At 42.1% G+C, this 23,475-nt stretch overlaps 1 protein-coding gene across 2 annotated transcripts in view; it reads left to right on the top strand.

Moving 5' to 3' along the window:
* ITGA8 (integrin subunit alpha 8) overlaps positions 1 to 23,475 on the top strand; it is a 193,316-nt gene that overhangs the window by 69,315 nt on the left and 100,526 nt on the right. For both annotated transcript variants that reach the window (XM_030819254.1, XM_030819253.1), the window contains one exon: positions 1,248 to 1,439. In XM_030819254.1, coding sequence (XP_030675114.1) covers positions 1,248 to 1,439 — 192 coding nt within the window. The remainder of the gene's footprint in view (positions 1 to 1,247; positions 1,440 to 23,475) is intronic.

A 23,475-nucleotide genomic window follows, 5' to 3' on the forward strand; every position in this document is an offset into this window, starting at 1 on the left:
AGGGAAATTTTTTAAAGGCAAGCTTACCTTTAAGTGACTTGCTGCTCTGTGAAGCTGCTCTATTCCTGATCACCCAAGTAAAATAAACAGTGCTAAATTATCTATGGATTTGTCTTTTAAAATCATATTTTCTTCTATTTGTCTTTTCTCTCAAACTTTTAATAGTATTTTTAAAAGATAAAAGAAGCATTCTACATGACATAAAGGGAAGTCCTAGCTTCTCTGAGCTTTGGTGTCCTGAGTATACAAAGTAGGTAAAATAATGTCAAATTCACTGAGAGTAAACAAGGGGATGGGAGTCAAGGCACTGACTTAGAGAAAGTTAAGTGTCGAAAGTGTTCCTTTTCACCTGACACAGGACAATATCTTTATTTTCTACAAAAATCTGAGTTTTTAGATCATCTTTTTTTTTTTTTTGAGACAGAGTCTGTCACCCAGGCTAGAGTGCAGTGGCACGATCTCAACTCACTGCTCACCACAACCTCCACCTCCCAGGTTCAAGCAATTCTCTGCCTCAGCCTCCCGAGTAGCTGGGATTACAGGTGCCTGCCACTACGCAGGGCTAATATTTTGTATTTTTAGTAGAGACGGGGTTTTACCGTGTTAGCCAGGATGGTCTCGATCTCCTGACCTCACGATCCACCCGCCTCGGCCTCCCAAAGTGTTGGCATTACAGGTGTGAGCCACCGTGCCAGGCCCTGGAGGCTCTTAATAAATATTTGTTGGATGGATAAAAGGCAACAAATAATTGTTATTGCAGTAGTACTACAGAATTTTCATGGAAAACATTATAAGCCCTTTAGAGTTTTGATACTGCTCTTTGAGTACACTAAACTCTATTTATGAGCCCTTCTTCTGTACTTAAAAAAGAAATGTCTCTATGGCCAAGCCCAGTGGCTGGTGCCTTTAATCCCAACACTTTGGGAGGCTGAGGTGGGGTGACCACTTGAGGCCAGGAATTCCAGACCATCCTGGGCAACAAAGCAAGGACCCATTGCTCAAAAAAATAAAATTATATATATATTATATATATATTAGCCAGACATGGTGGTGTGCACCTGTAGTCCCGGCTCCTAGAGAAGTTGAGGCAGGAGGATCACTTGAGTCCAGGAGTGTGGGGCTGCAGTGAGCCATGATCCCACCACTCTACTCCAGCTTGGGTGACAGAGTGAGGTCCCGTCTCTAAAATGAATAAATGAAGAATTAAATATATATACACATAAAATATGTTTTATGTCTGCTTTTAGACATTGCCATCGGCGTGCCTTTTGCAGGCAAGGATCAAAGAGGCAAAGTGCTCATTTATAATGGGAACAAAGATGGCTTAAACACCAAGCCTTCCCAAGTTCTGCAAGGAGTGTGGGCCTCACACGCTGTCCCTTCTGGATTTGGCTTTACTTTAAGAGGAGATTCAGACATAGACAAGAATGATTACCCAGGTAAGGTTTTCTTTCTTTTCCGACGTAACAGTCTACATCCTGAAAAGAGTCCGTTTTCTGGAAAATGCATCATGCAAAGGCAGTTTTCTTCTACAGATGAGGCTGAAGCTTAAGTGTGCCACAGGCTTTTTTAATGTATGATTCCAGAGCGACTTTCATGAGAATTTGAAGAAAGACAAATACACATTTCCTTCTCCTGTCAAGAGACAATGATAGAAATGCAAAATGGCTTAAAAATCTGCATTGTACATAAAACTTGTCAACTTCACAACCCAAGTTTTCATTTGAAACTCAATACCGCAGCCTGCACTGACAGACAGCTTCCATCCTTTCTGGAGCAATTTATTTTAACCCTTTTGAGCTCATAGCTCCTATTATAGTATGAACCTCAACATTTCTGTCATGAAGCTCATGTTTCTAAAGCATAAATATTTTCCAGCTTGGCCCGTCATAGTAGCTCCTGCCTGTAATCTCAGTATTTAGGAGGCCAAGGTGGGTGGATCAGCTGAGGTCAGGAGTTTGAGACCAGCCTGGCCAACATGGTAAAACCCTATCTCTACTAATAATACAAAAATTAGCTGGGCATGGTGGTGCATGCCTGTAGTCCCAGTTATCGAGAGGCTGAGACACGAGAATCACTTGAACCCAGGGAGGGGGTGAAGGTTGCAGCGAGCCGAGATCACGCCACCACACTCCAGCCTGGGCGACAGAGTGAGACTGTGTCTCAAAAAATATAATATATGTATCTCTTCCAGCCATATTTTGTGGTTTTCCAAAGATAGACTGAACATTTTAAAGTAGAGAAAAAAACAACTGGTTCATGATAGGAACCACAAACTATTCTTGATTTACCTAATTCATATTGAAGGCACATGGAAAACCATGAGGCACAGATAATTTATGTTTTCTGCATGCTATATGAAGATATTGATTTGTCTTAAAAGATTATTTCACTGTCCAGGTTTTTTAGCAGAGAACATCAGACTTCTTGGTTTTATGGTTTGATTTTCACTTTTATGTTTAAGATGGTTTCAATAAGTACTTAGAAGTCATTAATAGTTAAATGACAGATTCAACTACTTATGAAAACCTTGTCTCTTTCCACCAGCCCCTCCCCTAATTGGGAATTTTCCATATGTAGAGCTATTTTTTGGTTTGGGGCAGCATCCAGTAAGCTGACTGCCTAAATATACATCATTAATTTCAGGCCTTTGGCTTTCTTCTCTCCTCTGGGGTTAGACAAAAAGGATACCGCAACATATTCTTATAAATTTGCCGTAAACCTTTTATGACACTAATGGAGACATCATAGTGGGCTCAAAGTGGATTTGGTATTATATTGTAAACTAATGCTTCCTACCTGTGGCAATTTCAAGAACACCTAGTTAAATTTATTTTCTTAGGTTACATTATGCTAATCAATGGTGGTTAGTTGTTATTACTGGAGGGAGGTTTGTATACATAATATATCCAAATTTAAAATAATTCAAAAATCTAGGTCCCTTATGTAATTCCTACCCCAAAAGTGTCAGGGTGTTATTAATGCAATTCAACTCCTGGGTTGCATTTTAGGTAAACAATTAGAAAGTTACTGCTCTTATGGTAGTCATAGGTTTTCTTCCCACCCTTAGTATCAGGGAAATTGACAGAAAGGCTGTGCCTTCGATGAGGCAACGTAAATAGAGGATGTATCCATCACATAGGCAGCCCTTCGACTTCCTTTGACGGCTAAACATGTCCCAAATGAGAGCCAGGAAGGAGAGTGGCATGAGTCAACTTTTCTCCCCAGGAATACTCCCTTCAGGGAGAAAAAATTTAAAAGCAGCAGGAAAGGAAAAGGAAGCTAAAGCCTGTGCAATGTTAGTAATTGATTACCTCTTTTTTTTCTTTTTCTTTTTTTCTGAGACAGAGTCTTGCTCTGTCCTCAGGCTTGAGCACAGTGGCACGATCTCGGCTCATTGCAACCTCCACCCTCCTGGGTTCAAGCAGTCCTCCTGCCTCAGCCTCCCAAGTAGCTGGCACTACAGGCAAGCACCACCACGCTCAGCTCATTTTTGTAGTTGTAGTAGAGATGGGGTTTTACCATGTTGGCCAAGATGGTCTCAATCTCTTGACCTCGTGATCTGCCCACCTCAGCCTCCCAAAGTGCTGGGATTACAGGCGTGAGCCACCACGCCCAGCCGATTACCTCTTAATTATGTCTTTTTCTTCCCTTAATCAGAAATATGCACTTGAGGCCATGTGCTAGTCAACAACTTTGCTGAGTCTGATGCAAATTATAATAATCAGACATGTCAGTACAGTGCGTCTTGTCTCTGAAGTAAATATTCTTTACTAAGGCAGGCCCATCAATGCTGCTTGATTGAATTTATCCCTCAAGACAGTCTTGAGGCTTTCAGAGTTCATCCATGCATCTTAGTAGACCTGGGTTCTAGCCCCAGTTCTGTCTCTCAAATAGGAATATGGATGTCTTGTGATTCATGATTCTATAACATTTTTCCCTGATCCTCATCCTCCAGCAAAAAGAACGCCACTCAGAGAAGCCTTTTTAACTTCATAGCAAGATCCTAGGACCCACAGAGAAGAAACTGCCTTATAGGCAGGTGACTAGATTCTCTTATTACAGTTGATTGAAAGCTGCAGGCAAAATTCAGGAGTCAGGCATGGAACTTTCTGCATTTTTCTAGAAATGAATTCCATTTAGCTTTCAAAGCCTCCATTTCCACCATGGTAGAAAATGATAATCTTGCAATCACTTCTAGGTTTAGACTTAGTCTTATTTAAGTAAGTATTTATTCAGATTCAAGACCCCTTAGCCAGCCGTGGTGGCACGCACCTGTAGTCCCAGCTACGCAGGCAGCTGAGGCAGGAGAACTGCTTGAACCCAGGAGGCGGAGGTTGCAGTGAGCCGATATCGTGCCACTGCACTCCAGCCTGGGCAACAGAGCAAGACTCCATCTCAAAAATAAGACTCTTTTTCTCCGCCCTGTGCAGCCACCCTCCCAATGAATGGAATAGAAAGGAGTTTACCTGTTGTCCAGCGATTGGGAAGAGATATCTGGTTCACACCCATCATCTGCTATTATTGGCTTTGGACTAAAGGGTAGCTCAGTCCCTTGTGGTCTTTGGGGCATTGCTCAAGCTTCTGTGGCTCATTCCATTGTCTGTGTAGTGACCTCTGCTCAAAAGTTCCCTGTGTCCTGGGCCCTCTTCGTCCTCTGTTAGCCTCTTTCAGTCCCCTTTTAGCAAATGCTTCTGAGCCACTGCTAGGACTGAGACACGCACAGGTTGGGTATTCAGGTTCCTGTGATTGCCCTCAGGCTTATCTACCTAGATTTTCCTTAGCTGTTGCCAATTTCCAACCAGGCATCTCATTGCTCCAGCCCCTGATCGAGCTGCAGTCTTGTGATGTTTTGCCTGGGAAGTAACAAAAGCCCTCTTTCCCCTAAAGGTAGTTGGGTGGCATGCTTTCTAAACCCTATAGTTCAGTCAATAAATGCTATGTTCTAGGCCTCCATGACTTGTTTTGTGATTTTCCAAACCAGTGCTTTTTAGAACTTAAAAAGATAAACAATTTCTTTCACTCTGAGGTCCTGCTGTTTCAAATCAAAAGCACTTTGCCTTTCAAATTATGAAGTAAATACACCTGAGAGCGTTAACGTCAACATACCCCAAAATGACCCTGGGTGGCACACATACCCCAATGTGGCTGGGAAATCCAAGCTACAGAATCTGGGAGTGGCCCGCCCAGAGATCCATTCCTTGTCTGTGAGGAAGACCTGATACCCAGGTCGGTCCCGTGGAACACGGGCGTATTGAGGCCCTTTGTTTTTGGATTACATGAAGGTTGCCAGGTGAAGGTTGTCAGCGGGAGAGTACTAAGTGAAGATGCTTTATAAACTGCATGCCTTTTGCAAGTGGTTGCAGTTCTCTTGCCCAGCCCTCTACCCCTGGGCTCTCTGCCCTGTACGTGGGCCCTCAATGAAACCTCGTGTCTCACTTGCCGGTTCTATTTTTCAGCCTCTTGAACATGCCGCCATCCCCACTGGAGTTGATAGGGGTTTGCTACAAGATAGATTACTGTGCCTTCTGAGTTTCACAATCTATTCAACAAATTGACTTCCTCCATCTGAAATCTATCTCATCATCCTTTATAAACAGGGGTTCGAAACGTTGGCTGCATATTAAAATCACGTGGAAAGCTTTAAAAACTGAATGCTCAGGCCACCCTCCAAACCGATTAAATTAGTCTCTCTGGGTTGGAGCACAGACTATAATGACATGTTTAAGTGACCCTGGTGATTCTGGTGTGCAGCACTTTGGGAATGAGTCCTCTAGAGCAGTGTTTCCCTGCTGAGTGTGCAAACAGATCACCTGGGCGTGTTTATCAATTGCAGATCCTGATGCAGAGATCAAGCGGATGGGGCGAGATTCCCCACTTAAGGTGCGGCCCTTACTGCTGGCCTTCACACCACACCATGCAATGAGTTGTAGAGTGCTGAGCTTTTCCACTGTGGCTCTGAGACTCAGTGTGCACGCATGTTATCTGTGGGGCTTGTTAATAAAGGCTGAATGCACAGCACCTCTTCAGCTACTGTGATGACTGACTCTGAGATGGGGCTGAGAGATCTGTGCCTTTACCCAGCACCCCCCTTTGAGCAAAACCACCCTAGAATCTTGGCAGCTCACTTCCGGGTCTACAGAAGTCAGATGTGCCTTTTCTCTTTTGCCAAGAACCAGTTTGCCAAGCCCTGGCATTTCATTTATTCTTTACAAGGGTATCAAACCCACCAGCCACTCTTTTCTTCAACATTGCCTCTGTGTGGTTCCTGCCATGGTGATGCTTGGGCACACTCCACTCAGGAAGGGGCAGGGGCAACTTTTTTTTTTTTTTTTAAGAGGTAGGATCTTGTGCTGTCACCCAGGCTGGAGTGCAGTGGCACAAATCATAGCTCATTGCAGCCTCAAATTCCTGGGCTCTAGTGATCCTCTTACCTCAGCCTCCTAAGTGGCTGGGACCACAGAAGCATGCCACCATACCTGGCTAATTTTTTGATTTTTTTGTAGAGACAGGGTCTCACTATGCTGCCCAGGCTGGTTTCAAACTCCTGGCCTCAAGCAATCCTCCCACTTCAGCCTCCCAAGAAGTTGGGATTACAGACATGAGCCACTGTGCCCAGGATCCTTTTAAAATTTACTCACAGACATACAGGCGTTCAGCTTCCCTGTTTCAAATTCTCCATTCTAAGTAGATCAGAAACAAAATTCCAAAATTTGTCACTTCACCTGGTTACCTGCAGAATTTATGAGAAAACAAATGCAAAAACAAACATTTAAAATGCTAAATGGAAACAAGTCAAACTACTTGGCGTGATTAGGGAATGGAACACCCCTGAGAAGCCACACTTATCAACAGCAAAGCTTTCTGATGGGGTTATGCTGGGGTTGGTTTTCCCATTCTTGAGATAAACACTTTCTCCTCGTTTCAGGTGCCAAAATGCTTAGCAGCTCTGTCTAAAAGCGTGGGCAGTGCTGGCTTCCCCTGGTTTTCACTGTCTGATGTAAACCCTTTTCTGTGCAGCCTATTAAGAAATCTACCTTTAATAATGGCAGGGCATACACATTGCCCCATTCATAGATAGTAGCAAACACTCTTACGTATTCTTAACACAACCTGGCTGCCTTTCACAGAGGAGGGCTGACTGTGATGTTTTATGTGTACTTTTTGTGCATTATAGCTCTTTCATTTTCCAAACTGACTCAAAATAAATGAACACAGCACCTCAAATAACCAAAAACACAGACATATAAAAGGTGGTTTGGTTTATATTTATTCGTTGTCACACGATCTGTTCTGCACACTACAGATGTTCTGTATATAATCAGGACTAGTTTTCTTGTCTTTGGAGGAAGGAATGTTAGCAAAGAGCAGGCATAGAGTCTGTTATGTTGGTAATGTTTTTGCAATTATACTAATTATTAGTGCTAATAAGAGCCCAAAGCATGCCAGCCACTGCATAGAAGGTAAATACAGTGCATATTGTAGAATATTATTGTGGAATCTCTCTCATTCACAGATACATATACTCAAACATCTATGTATGTATTTTTTATATGTACTATATATGTATGTACACAGAGTTTATACAGTAAGATTGGATGACACCTCACTTCTTTTTGGAAAACATCAAACCAATTTAAAAAACCTATTTTAAAGTTAGGCGATGGGCACGGTAGCTCATGCCTGTAATCCCAGTACTTTGGGAGGCCAGGGCAGGTGGATAGCTTGAGCCCAGGAGTTTGAAACCAGCCTAGGAAACGTGGCGAAACTCTTTCTCTACTAAAAACACAAAAAGTTGGCCAGGCATGCTGGAGTATGCCTGCAGTCCCAGCTACTTGGGAGGCTGAGGTGGGAGAATCACCTAAGACTGGGAAGCCTAGGCTATAGCGAGCTAAGATCTCACCACTGCACTCCAGCCTGGGCAATGGGAGAGAGACCCTGTCTCAAAAAAAAAAAAAAAAAAAAAAAAAAAGTTAGAGTCTGTGAGAACAGGGGAAGGAAAATCGGATTCCCTGAGTTCAGATTCCCATTGAACACTGATTAATGTAACACTCGAACAGTGATTTACTTTCAGCTTTTCTTTCTTTATCTGGTATGATGGGGCTCATAATACCTACTTCCCTGGGTTGTGTGTGCATGCACTTTCTAGGGTGGGAGAGGATTTTTACAAAATGCTGTCAAATGGCTCAGAATAGAAAAGGAAATCAATTTGCTGATCATGAACAGAATATGAGCTACTTTACCTGACAGTCATGTGGGGCCACATAAGATTTTGAAAAACTGCATTCTAGGATGGTGGAGAGGGACAGCCTCTGTTTAAAATCTGATTTAGAGACAGAGTCTCACTCTATTACACAGGCTGGAGTGCAGCATCACGATTTTGGATCACTGCAACCTCTGCCTCCCAGGTTCAAGGGATTCTCCTGCCTCGGCCTCCCAAGTAGCTGGGATTACGGGCGTGTGCCACCAGGCCCAGCTAATTTTTGTATGTTTCATAGAGATGGGGTTTCACCATGTTGGCCAGGCTGGTCTCGAACTGCTGACCTCAAGTGATCCACCCGCCTTGACCTTCCAAAGTGCTGGGATTACAGGTGTGAGCCACTGTGGCCGACCTCTTTCATTTTTCACTATTGTACCTTACTGGTTACCAGAAAAGGAACACGCTGCTCCCTTGCTGCCCCTTAGCCATTTAAAAATATTTAAATTCATCTAAATTCGGCCTGAAGTATGGTGATGACAGTGGAAATTGAAAGGAAGGAACTAACACAACAGTGTAAATGAAAAATAGACAAGGCTTGGTAACAATTAGCAGTGATGGAAGGGAAAGGAGGTGGCAGGAGGTAAGGAAGAGGTGGGTGTAAAAGATGACTCAGATTTGAATGCAGTGTACTCAAGAAAAGGATGGTCTCACGGACAGATTGGGGGATTTTGTTATAGAATATACAGATTTGATTGCAGAAATAATGTGTGGAATGATTTTCCTAACATCTACCTCAACCACCCAATACATTTTTAGGCTTTTTACAACAAATATTGTCACTGGCACACACACTACATAGAGTCGTAAGTATTTTCATTCCTACCATCAAAATTCATTTTCTGATTCAAAATGTAGATGTGTTCAGGGGTCTACATTGGGGTTCACTGGCAAAGTAGGATTGACCAGAGGAGTATCTTGCATAGATTAATTGAGTGAAAGCATTTTAGAGGAGAAACAGCTGTGATAGTCAGGAATCCTGAAATCCAGTGATCTACTCTAATCCCATTAAACGTGATTATATAACAACGCCATCTGTTAAACGCATAGCCCAGGCATTGGAAGGTGGAGGAGGGGAGGTACAGATTTTGTTGAGGAGCAGAAATCCTACAGGCAAGAAAAACTGGAGGAAAACATGGGCAGAGGGCCAAGACTATCATTGTCTCATCCAGGCCCCTAATATATGATTATATCATGAAGCCATTTCAGACAATTACACTCAATGAAATAAAATAACCCATTAGCTTTTCAGTGAGTGCTGTGTGTGTGTGTGTGTGTGTGTGTGTGTGTGTGTGTAGTATAAGCAAACAAGTAACACAGAACCTGCACATGGAGGGAGGCTTTATCCAAAGGGAATAATGCATTTTAATTAAACTTTGAGCTCCTAGAAATTGTTAATTTGAAGTTTAGTTGAACTAGGTTCAAATATTATGTCAAACTTTATTTTTACTTCTCAAACTGCTACTCAAGTTTTGTGTGAAAAGCAAAACATTACATTCTTATTGACTAAGATATTCGTAGTTTCATGATAAACACATTAGAAATTAGAATATTAAATTTTGGGGTAAAAGTATATCATGCATGTAGATTAAATTGAAGTAATTCAACTGGGAGAGCTCTTGGACTTGAATTGAGGAGTGTTGTCAAGTAGAAACGAAAATGAGTGGAAAGTGAAAGGGCCTGAATTCTAGAACCACTTCTCCCATGTGTGATTTTAGTAACTCCACGTCTCTGGGTCTTGCTTTCCTCATCCAGAAGTGACAAAGGTGCATGGACTGCTCCTCCCAGGGTCTTTTTAATTCTACACTTCTCTGATACTATCATCCCAGATCTAGATTTCCTGCCTTTACACAGTGCTCTGTAATATTGGGTAGATTATTAAGGATCTATCTTTAAAAAGATTTAGTGAAGGCCGGGCGCAGTGGCTTACCCCTGTAATCCCAACACTTTTGGAGGCAGGCGGATCACGAAGTCAGGAGATTGAGACCATCCTGGCCAACATGGTGAAACCTCGTCTCTACTAAAAATACAAAAATTAACTGGGCGTGGTGGCACATGCCTGTAGTCCCAGCTACTCGTGAGACTGAGGCAGGAGAATCTCTTGAACCTGGGAAGCGGAGGTTGCAGTGAACCGAGATTGCACCACTGTACTCCAGCCTGGCGACAGAGCAAGACTCCGTCTCCAAAAAAAAAGAGAGAGAGAAAGAAAAAATTTAAAAGAAAAAAAAGAAATTATACAAGACTTTTTCTCAATGTTTTCTTGGAAATACTTTGATGCACAGAAAAGTTGCAAAAAAAAAAAAAAGTAGACCCTTATAAACTCTTCCCCCAGCTCCCCTAATGATAAACATCTTATATAAACATAGTACAATGAACTATTAATGAATCAATGGACCTATTCGAAATTCTATCGAATTTCACCATTTGTCCCTCTACAGTTCTTTTTTCTAGTCCCATGATTCAATCTGGGATCCCACGTTGCATTTAGTTATATTTCCTTACTCTCTTCCAATCTGTGACCGATGATGCTGATGGTAGAATATGTGCTGATTATATGATATTCAAGAGATTGTTATCCATATACCCAACTAGTATGTGTTGAGTGCCTTCCATGTGCCTGGCACTATTCTGGATGTTGAGGATACAGCACTGAATTAAACAAAGATCCTGCTCTCACAGGCCTGAATTAAATCAAATTCTAGCTCTAACACTGGCTGGATGTGTAACCTTGCCAAGTTAATCAACTTTCTGGAGTCTCAGTTTTCTCAGTGGTAAAACAGGTATAATAATACCTAATAATAGCTTTTTCCTTTGAAGTTGGGTTTTGGAGGTTAAGCTAGATAATATGTATAAAGCAGTGAGTGCTGTGAATAGCATCTAGTAATAGCCACTAAATATTAGTTATAAATGACATATTGTTACTATACGGGCATAATGCATGCCTTTAAGGAGCAATGTAATCGTGGAAATAAAACATCCAACAATGAACTGTAATGTAAGCAGCAGATGAGAAGAGCTTTAAGAAGGTAAAAAATAAACAGTTAAAAAGAGAGAGTGCTTCTTGCTAAGGTGATAAGAGAAAGTTTCCTGAGGGAGATAAGTAGGATCCTGAGATAGGTATGACTGTGAGTGGTTATATGGAGAAGGCGTCTCAGAAGGGGAACACGGCATGAGCAAAGACCCTGAGATTACATGTCAAGTATGTTCTTGCCACAATCAAAAAAAGCCAGACTTCGCAGAACAGGGAGCACTGAATCAGGGAATAGAAGGACTAGATGAGAAAACTGCAGAAGGCCATATGTATTCAATGTCTTTTGATCATCATCTGACCCAGATAATTTCCTACTTTTGACAAGCCTTTGTATTATCAAGGGATATGACATTGTGGGTTAATGATCTGACTTAGTGATATATGAGTGAGGGGGGATAAAACGGGATCCACAGATTTCTAGGACTATATAATATAGGTAGAATTTAAAAGGAATTTGGTGGCTGGGCATGGTGGCTCGTGCCTGTAATCTTAGCACTTTGGAAGGCCAAGGTGGGCAGATCACCTGAGATCAGGAGTTCAAGACCCCTCTGGCCAACATGGTAAAACCCTGTCTCTACTAAAAATACAAAAATTAGCCGGGTTTGGAGGCGTGCACCTGTCATCCCAGCTACTCTGGAAATTGCTTGAACCTGAGAGGTGGAGGTTGCAGTGAGCTGAGAATGTGCGCCACTGTGCTCCAGCCTCCGTGACAGAGCAAGAATTCACCTTAAATAAATAAATAAATAAATAAATAAATAAATGGAATTTGGCATAAATAATTAATGTTGACTTTCAGTTTTATGTAATGAAAATGTTGCCTAGTTTGTCTTTGTTGGTATGTACTGCAGAATTTTTTAACCATAACTTCTTGTATTTTTTTGATCTTGCTAAAAAGGAAATTCTATATATAAGTTAAAGGAAATGCTTCCTAGTTTTTTCAAAAAGGCAATTTTGGAAGTGAATTGGTCCAAAATGATGGAAGCATACATGGAGAGAGGTAAAAGTGAAAGGTGGATTGGGGACCAGCCCTGAATAGCATGTTAAATAATTAGTTATTAGGAAAGTAATGGAAAAAGATATATGCTCTGTATTCCAAAGTGGTGCTTTAAGGACCTCATTCCTTGGCAATGAGCAGAATGAGTAATAATGAAAAAGAAACATGAAATCAAAAGACATTAAACTATCCCAGGGGAGGATAATGAGATGAACCACGTGATGTAGCAGCAAGGCCAGGGCAGCTGGAGGTGTCTGGAGATTAACAGTCTAAAGAATGAGGACCAGCAGTGATTGTCCAGCCTCCCATCCTTCATAAGACAGCCTGGGAGCTGCTGGGCACACGTCTGAAGAGATCCCACTGTCTCTATATCGTTAACCTTGAAATATGCCTTTATATTCAGAGGTGTGTTAAAAAATGGTTAACAACCAGCTCCCCAGGGAGAAAAAAAAAAGCCCAGATTTGTACCATTACCAATTTCCGTGGTATAAATATCCTCACCATGATTGATTTCAAGCTGTAGTGACCTTGGTGTGATAAGAGTTCTACAATTGCTATCTGTATCACTGAATGAACCTGAAATACCGACCTGCTTCTGCCCAGTCACTTACAAATACACTAATCTCCTGTTTGTGGGATGTCTTTCCAAGAAGGAATTACTATTTTCAGAAATTCACAGATCCAGGTTGAGAATGACTGTTGTCTACACTCACAGCTGCATTTATAAAAAGACCAAAACAAAGATTAGCTATAGTCATTTTCAAGTCCAATAACATGACTTTTTTCCAGCTTTAGATTAAGATATGAAAATGTAGGAACTGTCATCTCTCTCAAACAGATATTTCCATTTTGCTTAGTGTGTTGTGAAAACCTGTGAGTACCTCCATCTGCCTTATTTCTGATTCCCCTTTGAAGAGGCAACCCTATTGAAAAAGTGGACCTTATCGACACAGCTATGTGAATGATCTTAAACGTGAAGCCAGGACTCCCTCACACACCTGAACTCCATCCCTCCCTATGCTTGAATCAGGTTCTCAGATAAAGCTTTTCATTAGTAATAAATTCTTCTTATTTCACAAATAATATATCCTTCAGAATCCAAATTCTGTCCCAAAGCGGGTTTATATCATATCCCACTCATAGGTAGTAAATATAGCAAACTTCCCTCACCAGATACAAGAGATCTAACTATATGGCTATTAGATTTTATATGCCACAAATCACTTGTCAGTTTAAGTTTGAACTAACTTCCTTCCAAAAAATCAGAGACTGGGTTCTTTCTGAAACCCAGTGAATACGATAGGATATTATTTATACTTGATCTTGCTTATAAAGATACAGTTAATAGAAATTTGCTGCTTAGCCATGGCTTTTTTTTGTGGGGAGACGGGGCTGGAAGTCCAATGCACTATCAATTGTGCCACACAGCCCGCTTGGCCATGGCTTTTTTTTTTTTTAATTAAGTTCTGGGATACATGTGCAGAACATGCAGGTTTATTACATAGGTATACCCGTGCCATGGTAGTTTGCTGCACCCATCAACCCGTCATCTACATTAGGTATTTCTCCTTATGCTATCCCTTCCCTAGCCTCCCACCCCCCGACGGGACCCAGTGTGTGATGTTCCCCTCCCTGTGTGCATGTGTTCTCATTGTTCAACTCCCACTTATGAGTGAGAACATTTGATGTTTGGTTTTCTGTTCCTGTGTTAGTTTGCTGAGAATGATGACTTCCAGCTTCATCCATGTCCCTGCAAAGGACATGAACTCATCCTTTTTTGTGGCTGCATAGTATTCCATGGTGTATATGTTTTGTTTTTTGTTTTTTTTGTTTGTTTGTTTGGTTTTTTTTGAGACAGAGTCTTGCTCTGTCGCCCAGGCTGGAGTGCAGTGGCACGATCTCGGCTCACTGCAAGCTCCGCCTCCTGGGTTCAAGCCATTCTCCTGCCTCAGCCTCTCCGAGTAGCTGGGACTACAGGCAGATGGGGTTTCACCATGGTCTCGATCTCCTGACCTCGTGATCCGCCCGCCTTGGCCTCCCAAAGTGCTGGGATTACAAGCGTGAGCCACCACGCCCGGCCGCCACATTTTCTTTATCCAGTCTATCATTGATGGGCTTTTGGGTTGGTTCCAAGTCTTTGCTATTGTGAATAGTGCTGCAATAAACATACATGTGCATGTGTCTTTATAGTAGAATGATTTATAATCCTTTGGGTATGTACCCAGTAAATGGATTGCTGGGCCAAATGGCATTTCTGGTTCTGGATCCTTGAGGAATTGCCACGCTGTCTTCCACAATGGTTGAACTAATTTTCACTCCCATGAACAGCGTAAAAGCGTTCCTATTTCTCCACATCCTCTCCAGCATAATATCCAGAATCTATAAGGAACTTAAATTTACAAGAAAAAAACAAACAACCCCATCAAAAATTGGGTGAAGGATATGAACAGACACTTTTCAAAAGAAGACATTTATGCAGCCAACAAACGTATGAAAAAAAGCTCATCATCATGGGTCATTAGAGAAATGCCAATCAATACCACAATGAGATACCATCCGATGCCAGTTAGAATGGTGATCATTAAAAAGTCATGTTTTTTTTAAAATAGGGTATGAGGAATGGAGTATGAATTAGTTGGAGTCAATTTCTCCTGTGCTTAGAACCTCACATTATTTCTTCCCTCCCTCTGCATGGTTTTTAATATGTCACTTTAAATTTATTAATATGTAAATTGAAAGCCATATTTTCATGTCATTCACCTGATGCATCCCTTCTGCCTCAAAGTCTCTATGTGCCCTGGCCATTTTCCCAGGAGTTCATTTCCCACTTAGACACTCAAGTCAAATGTCACTTCCTCAGGAAGCCTTCCTTGAACTGTTGTCCTTCCCCTGAAAACAATGATCTCAGATGGACATTACACATGTGTGCAATTCTTTGATAAATGTCCTTTCTGCTCCACTAGACTGGACACTGTATTAGTTGAGACTGGGACTGAATTTGGCATTACTCACTGCGAAATCCTAACACCCAAGGCAGCGGCTGGCACAAAAGGCAACTTGTCGATATTTGTTAAGTGAATAATTGAATGAATGAATATGAATAAATGAATAAATAAATAAACCAGCGTCCTTCCAGCTGCACACCTTGTATGTAAATTGTTGCTCACATCTTTAACTTGCCACTGTGTTTCAACTCTACTTAAAATCCCGTCAACTATTTTATGTTTGTGCAGAATGAGAATGGAAATATAAGTAGAGACGATGATGATGCCCTTTAAAATAAATGTTGGCATCTGTCTCCTGTTACTCAAAGTGGCAGACTGATTCTTGGCTAGCGTTTAACCCTTGGCCCTAGTTCTGCCTTCACCAGTGTCAATCGAGAAAAATGACAAGTGTCAATTATTTTAAGAGGTTTATTTGCCAAAGTTAAGGATGCATTCCTGGAGACAGGTCTCTGCCTTTCTGCAAACATGCTTTTTGTTTATTTGTTTTGTTTTTTGTTGTTGTTTGTTTGAGTCTTGCTCTGTCGCCAAGACTGGGGTGCAGTGGCACAATCTTGGCTCACTGCAACCTCCGCCTCCCGGGTCCAAGCGATTCTTTCTGCCTCAGCCTCCCAATTAGCTGGGATTACAGGCGCATGCCAGCACACCCAGCTAATTTTTGTATTTTTAGTAGAGATGGGGTTTCGCCATGTTGGCCAGGCTGATCTCAAACTCCTGACCTCAGGCGATCCACCTGCCTTGGCCTCCCATAATGCTGGGATTCCAGGCATGAGCCGCCACGCCCAGCCTCTGAAGACAATTTTAAGGGCCCCAAATTTAAAGGGGAAAGGGCAGAATATTGAGAAATACACAATTTTCATGTAAGAGGAGGGTAGGGAAAAGTATTCATTCCTGCCTTTGTCTGGCTCAGTGAATCTGCTTTTTTTTATATATAAAATGACATAGACAAGTGGGGCAGAGGAAAAATGCAGGGAGCCTGCCTTTTACATAAGATAACATAGACGAAATGGGGCAGAGGGGGTGACACAGAGGAAATGGGCAGTGGGGGTGACTGTACCTATAAAGATAAGCTATCAATTTACATTGCCGTGGTGGAATATAAACAGAAACCCCTTAGAGTGAAGATCTTGCAGCTCACTAGGAATTTCCTTGTGGGCAAAACATGGGGGAGGCATGTAGCTTTTCATCTTGTTGAGGAACCAAAAAGGGAGAGGCAGGTCTGTGTGACCCAGTTCCTAGCTTGACTTCTCCCTTTGGCTTAATGAGTTTGGGGTCCCAAGATTTAATTTCCTTTCCCACTGGGCCCTCAGATGCCAGCTGCTGTTCAGGCTGCGAGACCAGGAGTACGAGACAGCAGTGTGATGGAAAGAGCGCCGGGAGTCAGGGGACCTAAATTCTCTTTTGTTACCAGCTCTGCAGCTTGGGCCGGCCGCACTTGCATTTCCTTAACCTTAGCCTATCCAGCCACACAAGAAAGGTGATCACACTGATGCCCACCACTCAGGATTGTTGTAGAGACAATTTGCATGCTGTAAAGTACTCTGCACAGTTAATTGTTCCTTTTTAATTTTTACATTTTTTGATACATAATATTTGTAGTTATGGGGTACATGAGATATTTTAATACACACATAAAATGTGTAATGAGCAAGTCAAGGTATTAAGGACATCCATCACCTTGAGCACGTCAATTGTTCTTATTTTTAAACACCACTGGCCAAATGGAGGTAGTGTTACTGGAAAGGGGTCCTGATCCAGACCCCGAGAGAGGGTTCTTGGATCTCATGCAAGAAGTAGAGGTGAATCTGGCTGGCCGCGGTGGCTCACACCTGTAATCCCAGAACTTTGGGAGGCCGAAGCTGGCGGATCACGAGGTCAGGAGATCGAGACCATCCTGGCTAACACAGTGAAACCCCGTCTCTACTAAAAATACAAAAAATTAGCCGGGCGTTGTGGCAGTTGCCTGTAATCCCAGCTACTCGGGAGGCTGAGGCAGGAGAATGGCGTGAATCCAGGAGGCGGAGCTTGCAGTGAGCGGAGATCGCACCACTGCACTCCAGCCTGGGAGACAGAGCGAGACTTCGTCTCAAAAAAAAAAAAACAAAAAAAAAACCAGAGGTGAATCCATAAAGTGAAAGCAAGTTTATTAAGAAAGTAAGAGAATAAAGAATGGCTACCATAGGCAGAGCAGCAGCATATGGGCCGCTCAGCTGCTTATACTTACTGTACTTCTTGATTATATGCTAAACAAGGGGTGGATTATTCGTGAGCTTTCTGCGAAAGGAGTGGGTAATTCCCAGAACTGAGGGTTCTTCCCCTTTTTAGACCATATAGGGTAATTTTCTTACGTTGTCATGGCATTTGCAAACTGTCATAGGGCTGGTGAGAGTGTCTTTTAGCATGCTAATGCATTTCGTTATAATTAGCATATAATGAGCAGTGAGCAGGACCAGAGATCACTCCCATCACCATCTTGGTTTTGGTGGTTTTGACCGACTTCTTTACTGCATCCTGTTTTATCAGCAAGGTCTTTGTGACCTGTATCTTGTGCTGACCTCCCATCTCATCCTATGACTAAGAATGACTAACCTGGGAATGCAGCCCAGTGGGTCTCAGCCTTATTTTACCCAGCCCCTATTCAAGATGGAGTTGCCCTGGTTCAAATGCCTCTGACAGTAGGAGGCATGAAAACAAGCTCCAAGGCTGAGGGTCCAGGTTCTGCACCCCAGACCCAGGCCTGTGCCATCAGATGTTGACTTGAGGAATCTCTGTCTCAAACCTCCTCTGGGATGACAGATGGGAGGTTTTCAAAATAACTAATACAGCAACAAAGTCCTCTTTTGTCTCTTTTGTCCTTCCTATTTGCAAGCATTGTTCACGTGACGCTCTTCTTTCTATATGCCAACCCTTTTAGATTTTCTTACTGACGTTTTCCTGCAATTACATTAAAAGCTGGTTACCTGAAAACTATCAACCCTAAGAGAAGTTCATGAGAGAGCCAGCGTAAGCCAGAAAGCTGGTGGTCCAACCAGACCACAGACTAAAGAATGAAGCAGGTGAAGCTTATCTGGGGGGATGCTCAGCCCCTCCCATCCTATTTCCTTTCTTTTCTGTGCCTGAGGGCTGCTGCATACCAGTTGCAGAAACTTACACTCTTTCCTCTTCTCAAACATGTGAAAGCGAAGGATCTTATCAGAATGTGAGTGATCCAGTGAAAGTAGGTCCCACCCAGGGACTTCAATTCAGTGGATCCTGGCCTGTGTTTGTAAAATGACCGCTCAGTGAGTTGATTGATAGACACTAAGTAGCTGGAAGGCAGGGGAGTATCTGTTTTTAAAGCCCCCTGCTGAATCCTGGGCGGTTAGGGTGGGACCTGGCTTATGCTGGAAGTTCAATAATGAGTTGTTAGATGAGGGTGTCCAGTATAGGGAACCACCTGTGTACCTGTTCTTCCCTTCCTCTCCCATCTCCCTTACAACTCTGTCAATCGCAAGGCTGCCATCACACACCACCACAGACTGGAGGGTTCAAACAAGGATACATTTCCTACCAGTTCTCTAGGCTGCAAGTCCAAGATCAAGGCGTCAGCAGGGTTGTTTTCCTCTAAGCCTCTCTCTCTGGCTTGTAGATGGTCATCTTCTCCCTACGTCTTCACGTTGACTTCTCTCTGTGTATATGTCTGTGTCTTAGCTTCCTCTTCTTATAAGGACACTGGTCCTATAGGATCAGGGCCCACTCAGATGATCTCATTTTAAACTAATTACCTCTTTAAAGACCCTACTGAAGCAGCGTTTTTGTCTGGAGTAAATACCTGAGGTTCATTGTTTCACAACAAGGGAATTGAGGGTGCAGATATACACAAGAACTGAGCTTAGGAGCAGAGATTTGATAAGCTAAAGAAAGAGAAAGGCGGCTGGGTGCAGTGGCTCACGCCTGTAATCCCTGCCCTTTGGGAGGCCAAGGCGGGAGGATCACGAGATCAGGAGTTCGAGACAAGCCTGGCCAACATGGTGAAACCTCGTGTCTACTGAAAACACAAAAATTAGCCAGGCATGGTGGTGAGTGCCTATAATCCCAGCTACTCAGGAGGCTGAGGCAGGAGAATTGCTTGAACCCGGGAGGCGGAGGTTGCAGTGAGCCATTGTACTCCAGGCCTGGGCAATAGAGTGAGACTGTCTCCAAAAAAAAGAAAGAAAGAAAGAAAAAAGGAGAACAGCTCTCTCTCCAGAGTGCACTGGATTTTATAGACAGGCTTGGGGAGGCAGTGTCTGATTTACATAGGGCCCAAAGATTGGTTGAACCAGGTGTGACATTTATATAATATGCAAGGAAGCTGGCTGCCCCACCCTAATCTTATCATGCAAATGGAGTTTTTGTCTGGCAGGTGCCATGTTTCCTGTTCCTTACTGTATACCTGGCTGGCAAAGATGGAGCCACCATTTTGAACATGCCTAGTCCCAGGTAGCCTTTTCTTATTGGCACAGATGCCAGCATTCACCCATGCAAGCTTCCAGCTTGCTTGTCTATGTCTGCAGCTCGATTTTATAGGCTGCTCTTTGCTAGAAAAGAAAATGATTTGGGGGCTGCTTTTCATAAAAAGGAAAACCTTACTGAGGATTCCTGTACCTTCATATCTGCCTAAATAATTTCTTTTTAACTCCTATATCACTATCTCCTAATATAGTTACTTTCTGAAGTGCTGGCTAATATGGTCACATTCTGAGGTGCTGGCTAATATGGTCACATTCTGAGGTGCTGGCTAATATAGTCACATTCTGAGGTGCTGGCAGTTAGGACTTCAACATAGGTCTTTTTGGGGGGGACACAATTCTGCCTAAAACATTTAGCGAAAGCATCAAGTCCCATCAGGTTTTTATCAATAGGAGTTTATCTGTCAGGCTAGGTGTCAGGGAAGCATCTTTGTGAGCTATCACGCTCTTCTGGAGACTGTGAAACCCTTTCCAACAGGCAGCTACATATAAGTGACACTGGTACTGTAGAAATAAACCTTCCTCCAGGGCTTTCAGCAATTGCACAGACGGCACACATGTTGTGATTCAGTGTGGCCCATGACCAGGATAAAGTTAAATGCCTTTGATACGGTGACACGAACTGTAACAAGTGGAGGATCAAACAATTGAAGGTGGAAGGATCATTCTCGTAGCCACAAGACGCTAATAATATACAGAAAACTATTTTCATAAGGCAGACTCATCATTTGATATTCTGCTGTTATTTTTTGTGGGATTTTTTTAAAAGGAAAACAATCCCCCAGTAAATTAGAATGTTGCAACCTAATACCACGTTCCAACTCATAAATGTTTTCCTTCAGAGTTCATTTGGAAGCATTTCAGACAGATTGTTAGGATTATTACTTTCTGGGATAAAATCATGCTTTTTTTTTTTTTCAAACATTTCTTCCTCAACTCATAACCTTCCTCTCAGTAATATTTTGCATGTTGCAATAAAAAAGCAAGGCAGACAGGCAACCTCTATTTTTAGATTAAAACGTTTGCCAAAGTCAAGGAGACTTATCTAAACACTGGATTCCCACAGACATGAGCTGCATTTGCAATGCCAGACACTTAAGCCAATTTCATAGCCCACTCACAAGTGGACATTGCCAGATGTATCCGCCATCTGTAACCCCACCATTGGACACATTATCTCAAATCCTCTTATTTCTCTTAATATCATCATTGTATGAAAGTGAGCCAAACTTGGGTGGGTTTATGTAAACAACTATACTTGATGGCCTTAGTTCGTCTTTAAAACATTTGGGTGCTGTGGAAAGAGGATTGGCAGGATGGGATCTGGGCAGTGATGGGCAGTTCCTGGAGGAGATTCTGTGAGCTGTGGGCAGTGGTATTGCCAAGACAGGAGTCAGGCGTCTGTAGAGCTGAGTTATGAAGGCGAATGGGAAGAAGTCCAGTCTGGTGAAGCCAGGGAGAAAGCCAGAAACTGGCTGTCTCTCAGTGGAGGCACAAGGACTCCCTAAATCTGCAGGAACAAAGCTGAGTCCAAAAGCAAAGCAGAGTCCTGGATTGTACATAAAAGTGCCCAGAATGCAGTCATCAGACTCCAACAAATGCTACTGAGCTCTTGCCCTTCTCATCTAGGGAAACTTAAAGACCACCAGAGATTCAGCAATGAAGATTGACTTGTGCAATGTCATTTAGAAGCCAGTAGCAAAGTGAACTGGAGTTGAGAATTGCTGATTTTTCAGCTGTCACTTGGTAATTTTCCACCTGACATACCACACTGTGTTTCAAAGAAGTCTTCAAAGGTTTTAGAGAGATTCAAAGATGATGGGCAAGTCAAAATTGGCCTGTTCATGCACAAACTCCTGTACACAGATGTTGACAGTGACTTTGCAAAAACTGGAAACACCTCAGGGATCCCTAAGCCAGGGATGGATGAATAAACTGTGGGCCATCTACACAGTGGAATACTACTCAGCAGTAAAAAATGAACTCCTGGAACACACAACATTGTGGGTGAATCTCAAATGCACCGAGCTGAGTGCAAGAAGCTAGACTCAAAAGGCTGTATGACTCCATTTATATGACATTCTGGAAAATAGATTAGTGGAGTCCAGGGGTTAGGAGACAGGTCAGGCTTGGCTACAAAACAGCATGGGTGACATTTGGGCATAATGGAACTGTTCTCTGTCTTGTTGTGGAAGTGGTTACAGGTCTGGGTGCATTTATCAAAGCTCTTAGCTCTGCTTACTAAAAAGGATGAAATTTATCATAATAAAATGTATCTTTATTTATTTATTTTTATATCTATTTATTTATTGAGATGGAGTCTCACTGTGCCACCCTGGCAACCTCCACCTCCTGGGTTCAAGCAATTCCCCTGCCTCAGCCTCCTGAGTAGCTGGGATTAAAGGCACCTGCCACCACACCAGGCTAATTTTTGTATTTTTTGTAGAGATGGGGTTTTGCCATGTTGGTCAGGCAGGTCTCGAACTCCTGACCTCAAGTGATCCACCCACCTCAGCCTTTCAAAGTGCTGGGATTACAGGCGTGAGCTACCATGCCTGGCCATGTCTTTAACTTTTTTTAAAAGGCTTAAGGAGAGAATAAAAACAGCATGTAGATGTGCACCTAGAAGGCAGTGTAGAAAGGATCCCAGTGTGGGCTCAGGAGCCGGACTGCCTCGATTTAAACTTTGGTCTTGTGACTTTACTGTATTCAGGCTCTGTACCTCATTTTTCTCATTCTAAGATGGGGATGATAAAAGTATCTTTCTCATAGGATTGTTGTAGCACTTAAAGGAGGCAATTATATTTAAAACATTTAGAATATTAGCTTTTCTTTGATCCATCTTTACACAACTGTCCAATATATCCTCAGGATAAATTCCTAGAAGTAGAAACTAGGTCAACAGTATACATAGTCATACATATCAACAAACTGCCTTCCATGAAAATAATGCCAATTTATACTCCCTCAAACAGCCTATAAGCATACCTCTGCTCTCTATCCAACACCGCCTAGTACTAATCTTTTCCAATTTACAAGGTTAAAAAAATGATATCTCTATGTTCCTTTCATTTGGATTTCTTTGATGGCTAGTAAGGTTGAAGTCTTTTCATATATTTATTAGTCACAGATATTTATTTTTATGTGAAATGCCTGTTTGTAATCTTTTTATTAGAATGTTTACAGTTTTAATATTAATTTGCATGAATTTGTTACAGATTAGGCATAATAATAAATGTTAACTTTTTTTTTTTTAACCAAGTGCCAAACATTCTTCTAAACATTGAAAAATATTAACATTTGATCAGGCATATACATTATAAACATTTCACCCTGTTGCTTTTGTTTCTCTTTCAACCTTGCTCATGTGGTTATTTTTTTTATTTTTTTATTTTTTATTTTTTTGCTATGAAAGTCGTTTAGATTTTAAAATTCCTTTGTGATTTCTACATTTTTGGTCATGTTTAAGGAGGTCTTCCCTTTTGATTAATCATCATGTTTTCATACAACTATAATGTTTTATACACTTCCATGTTTCACATTTGTTTGGAAATTCCTGGTGGCCATTCTCATTGTCTGGAATTATTCTAAAATAGTAAATGTTTTTTAATTCCAAAAAAAAAGGAGATATCCGATGGCATTTTTGGGAACAGATATAAACATTAGTGTATCTATCAAGGAGATGAGAGTGAGAGGTGGGA

Source organism: Nomascus leucogenys, chromosome 9 (assembly GCF_006542625.1).
Source record: "Nomascus leucogenys isolate Asia chromosome 9, Asia_NLE_v1, whole genome shotgun sequence".
Lineage (NCBI taxonomy): Eukaryota > Metazoa > Chordata > Mammalia > Primates > Hylobatidae > Nomascus > Nomascus leucogenys.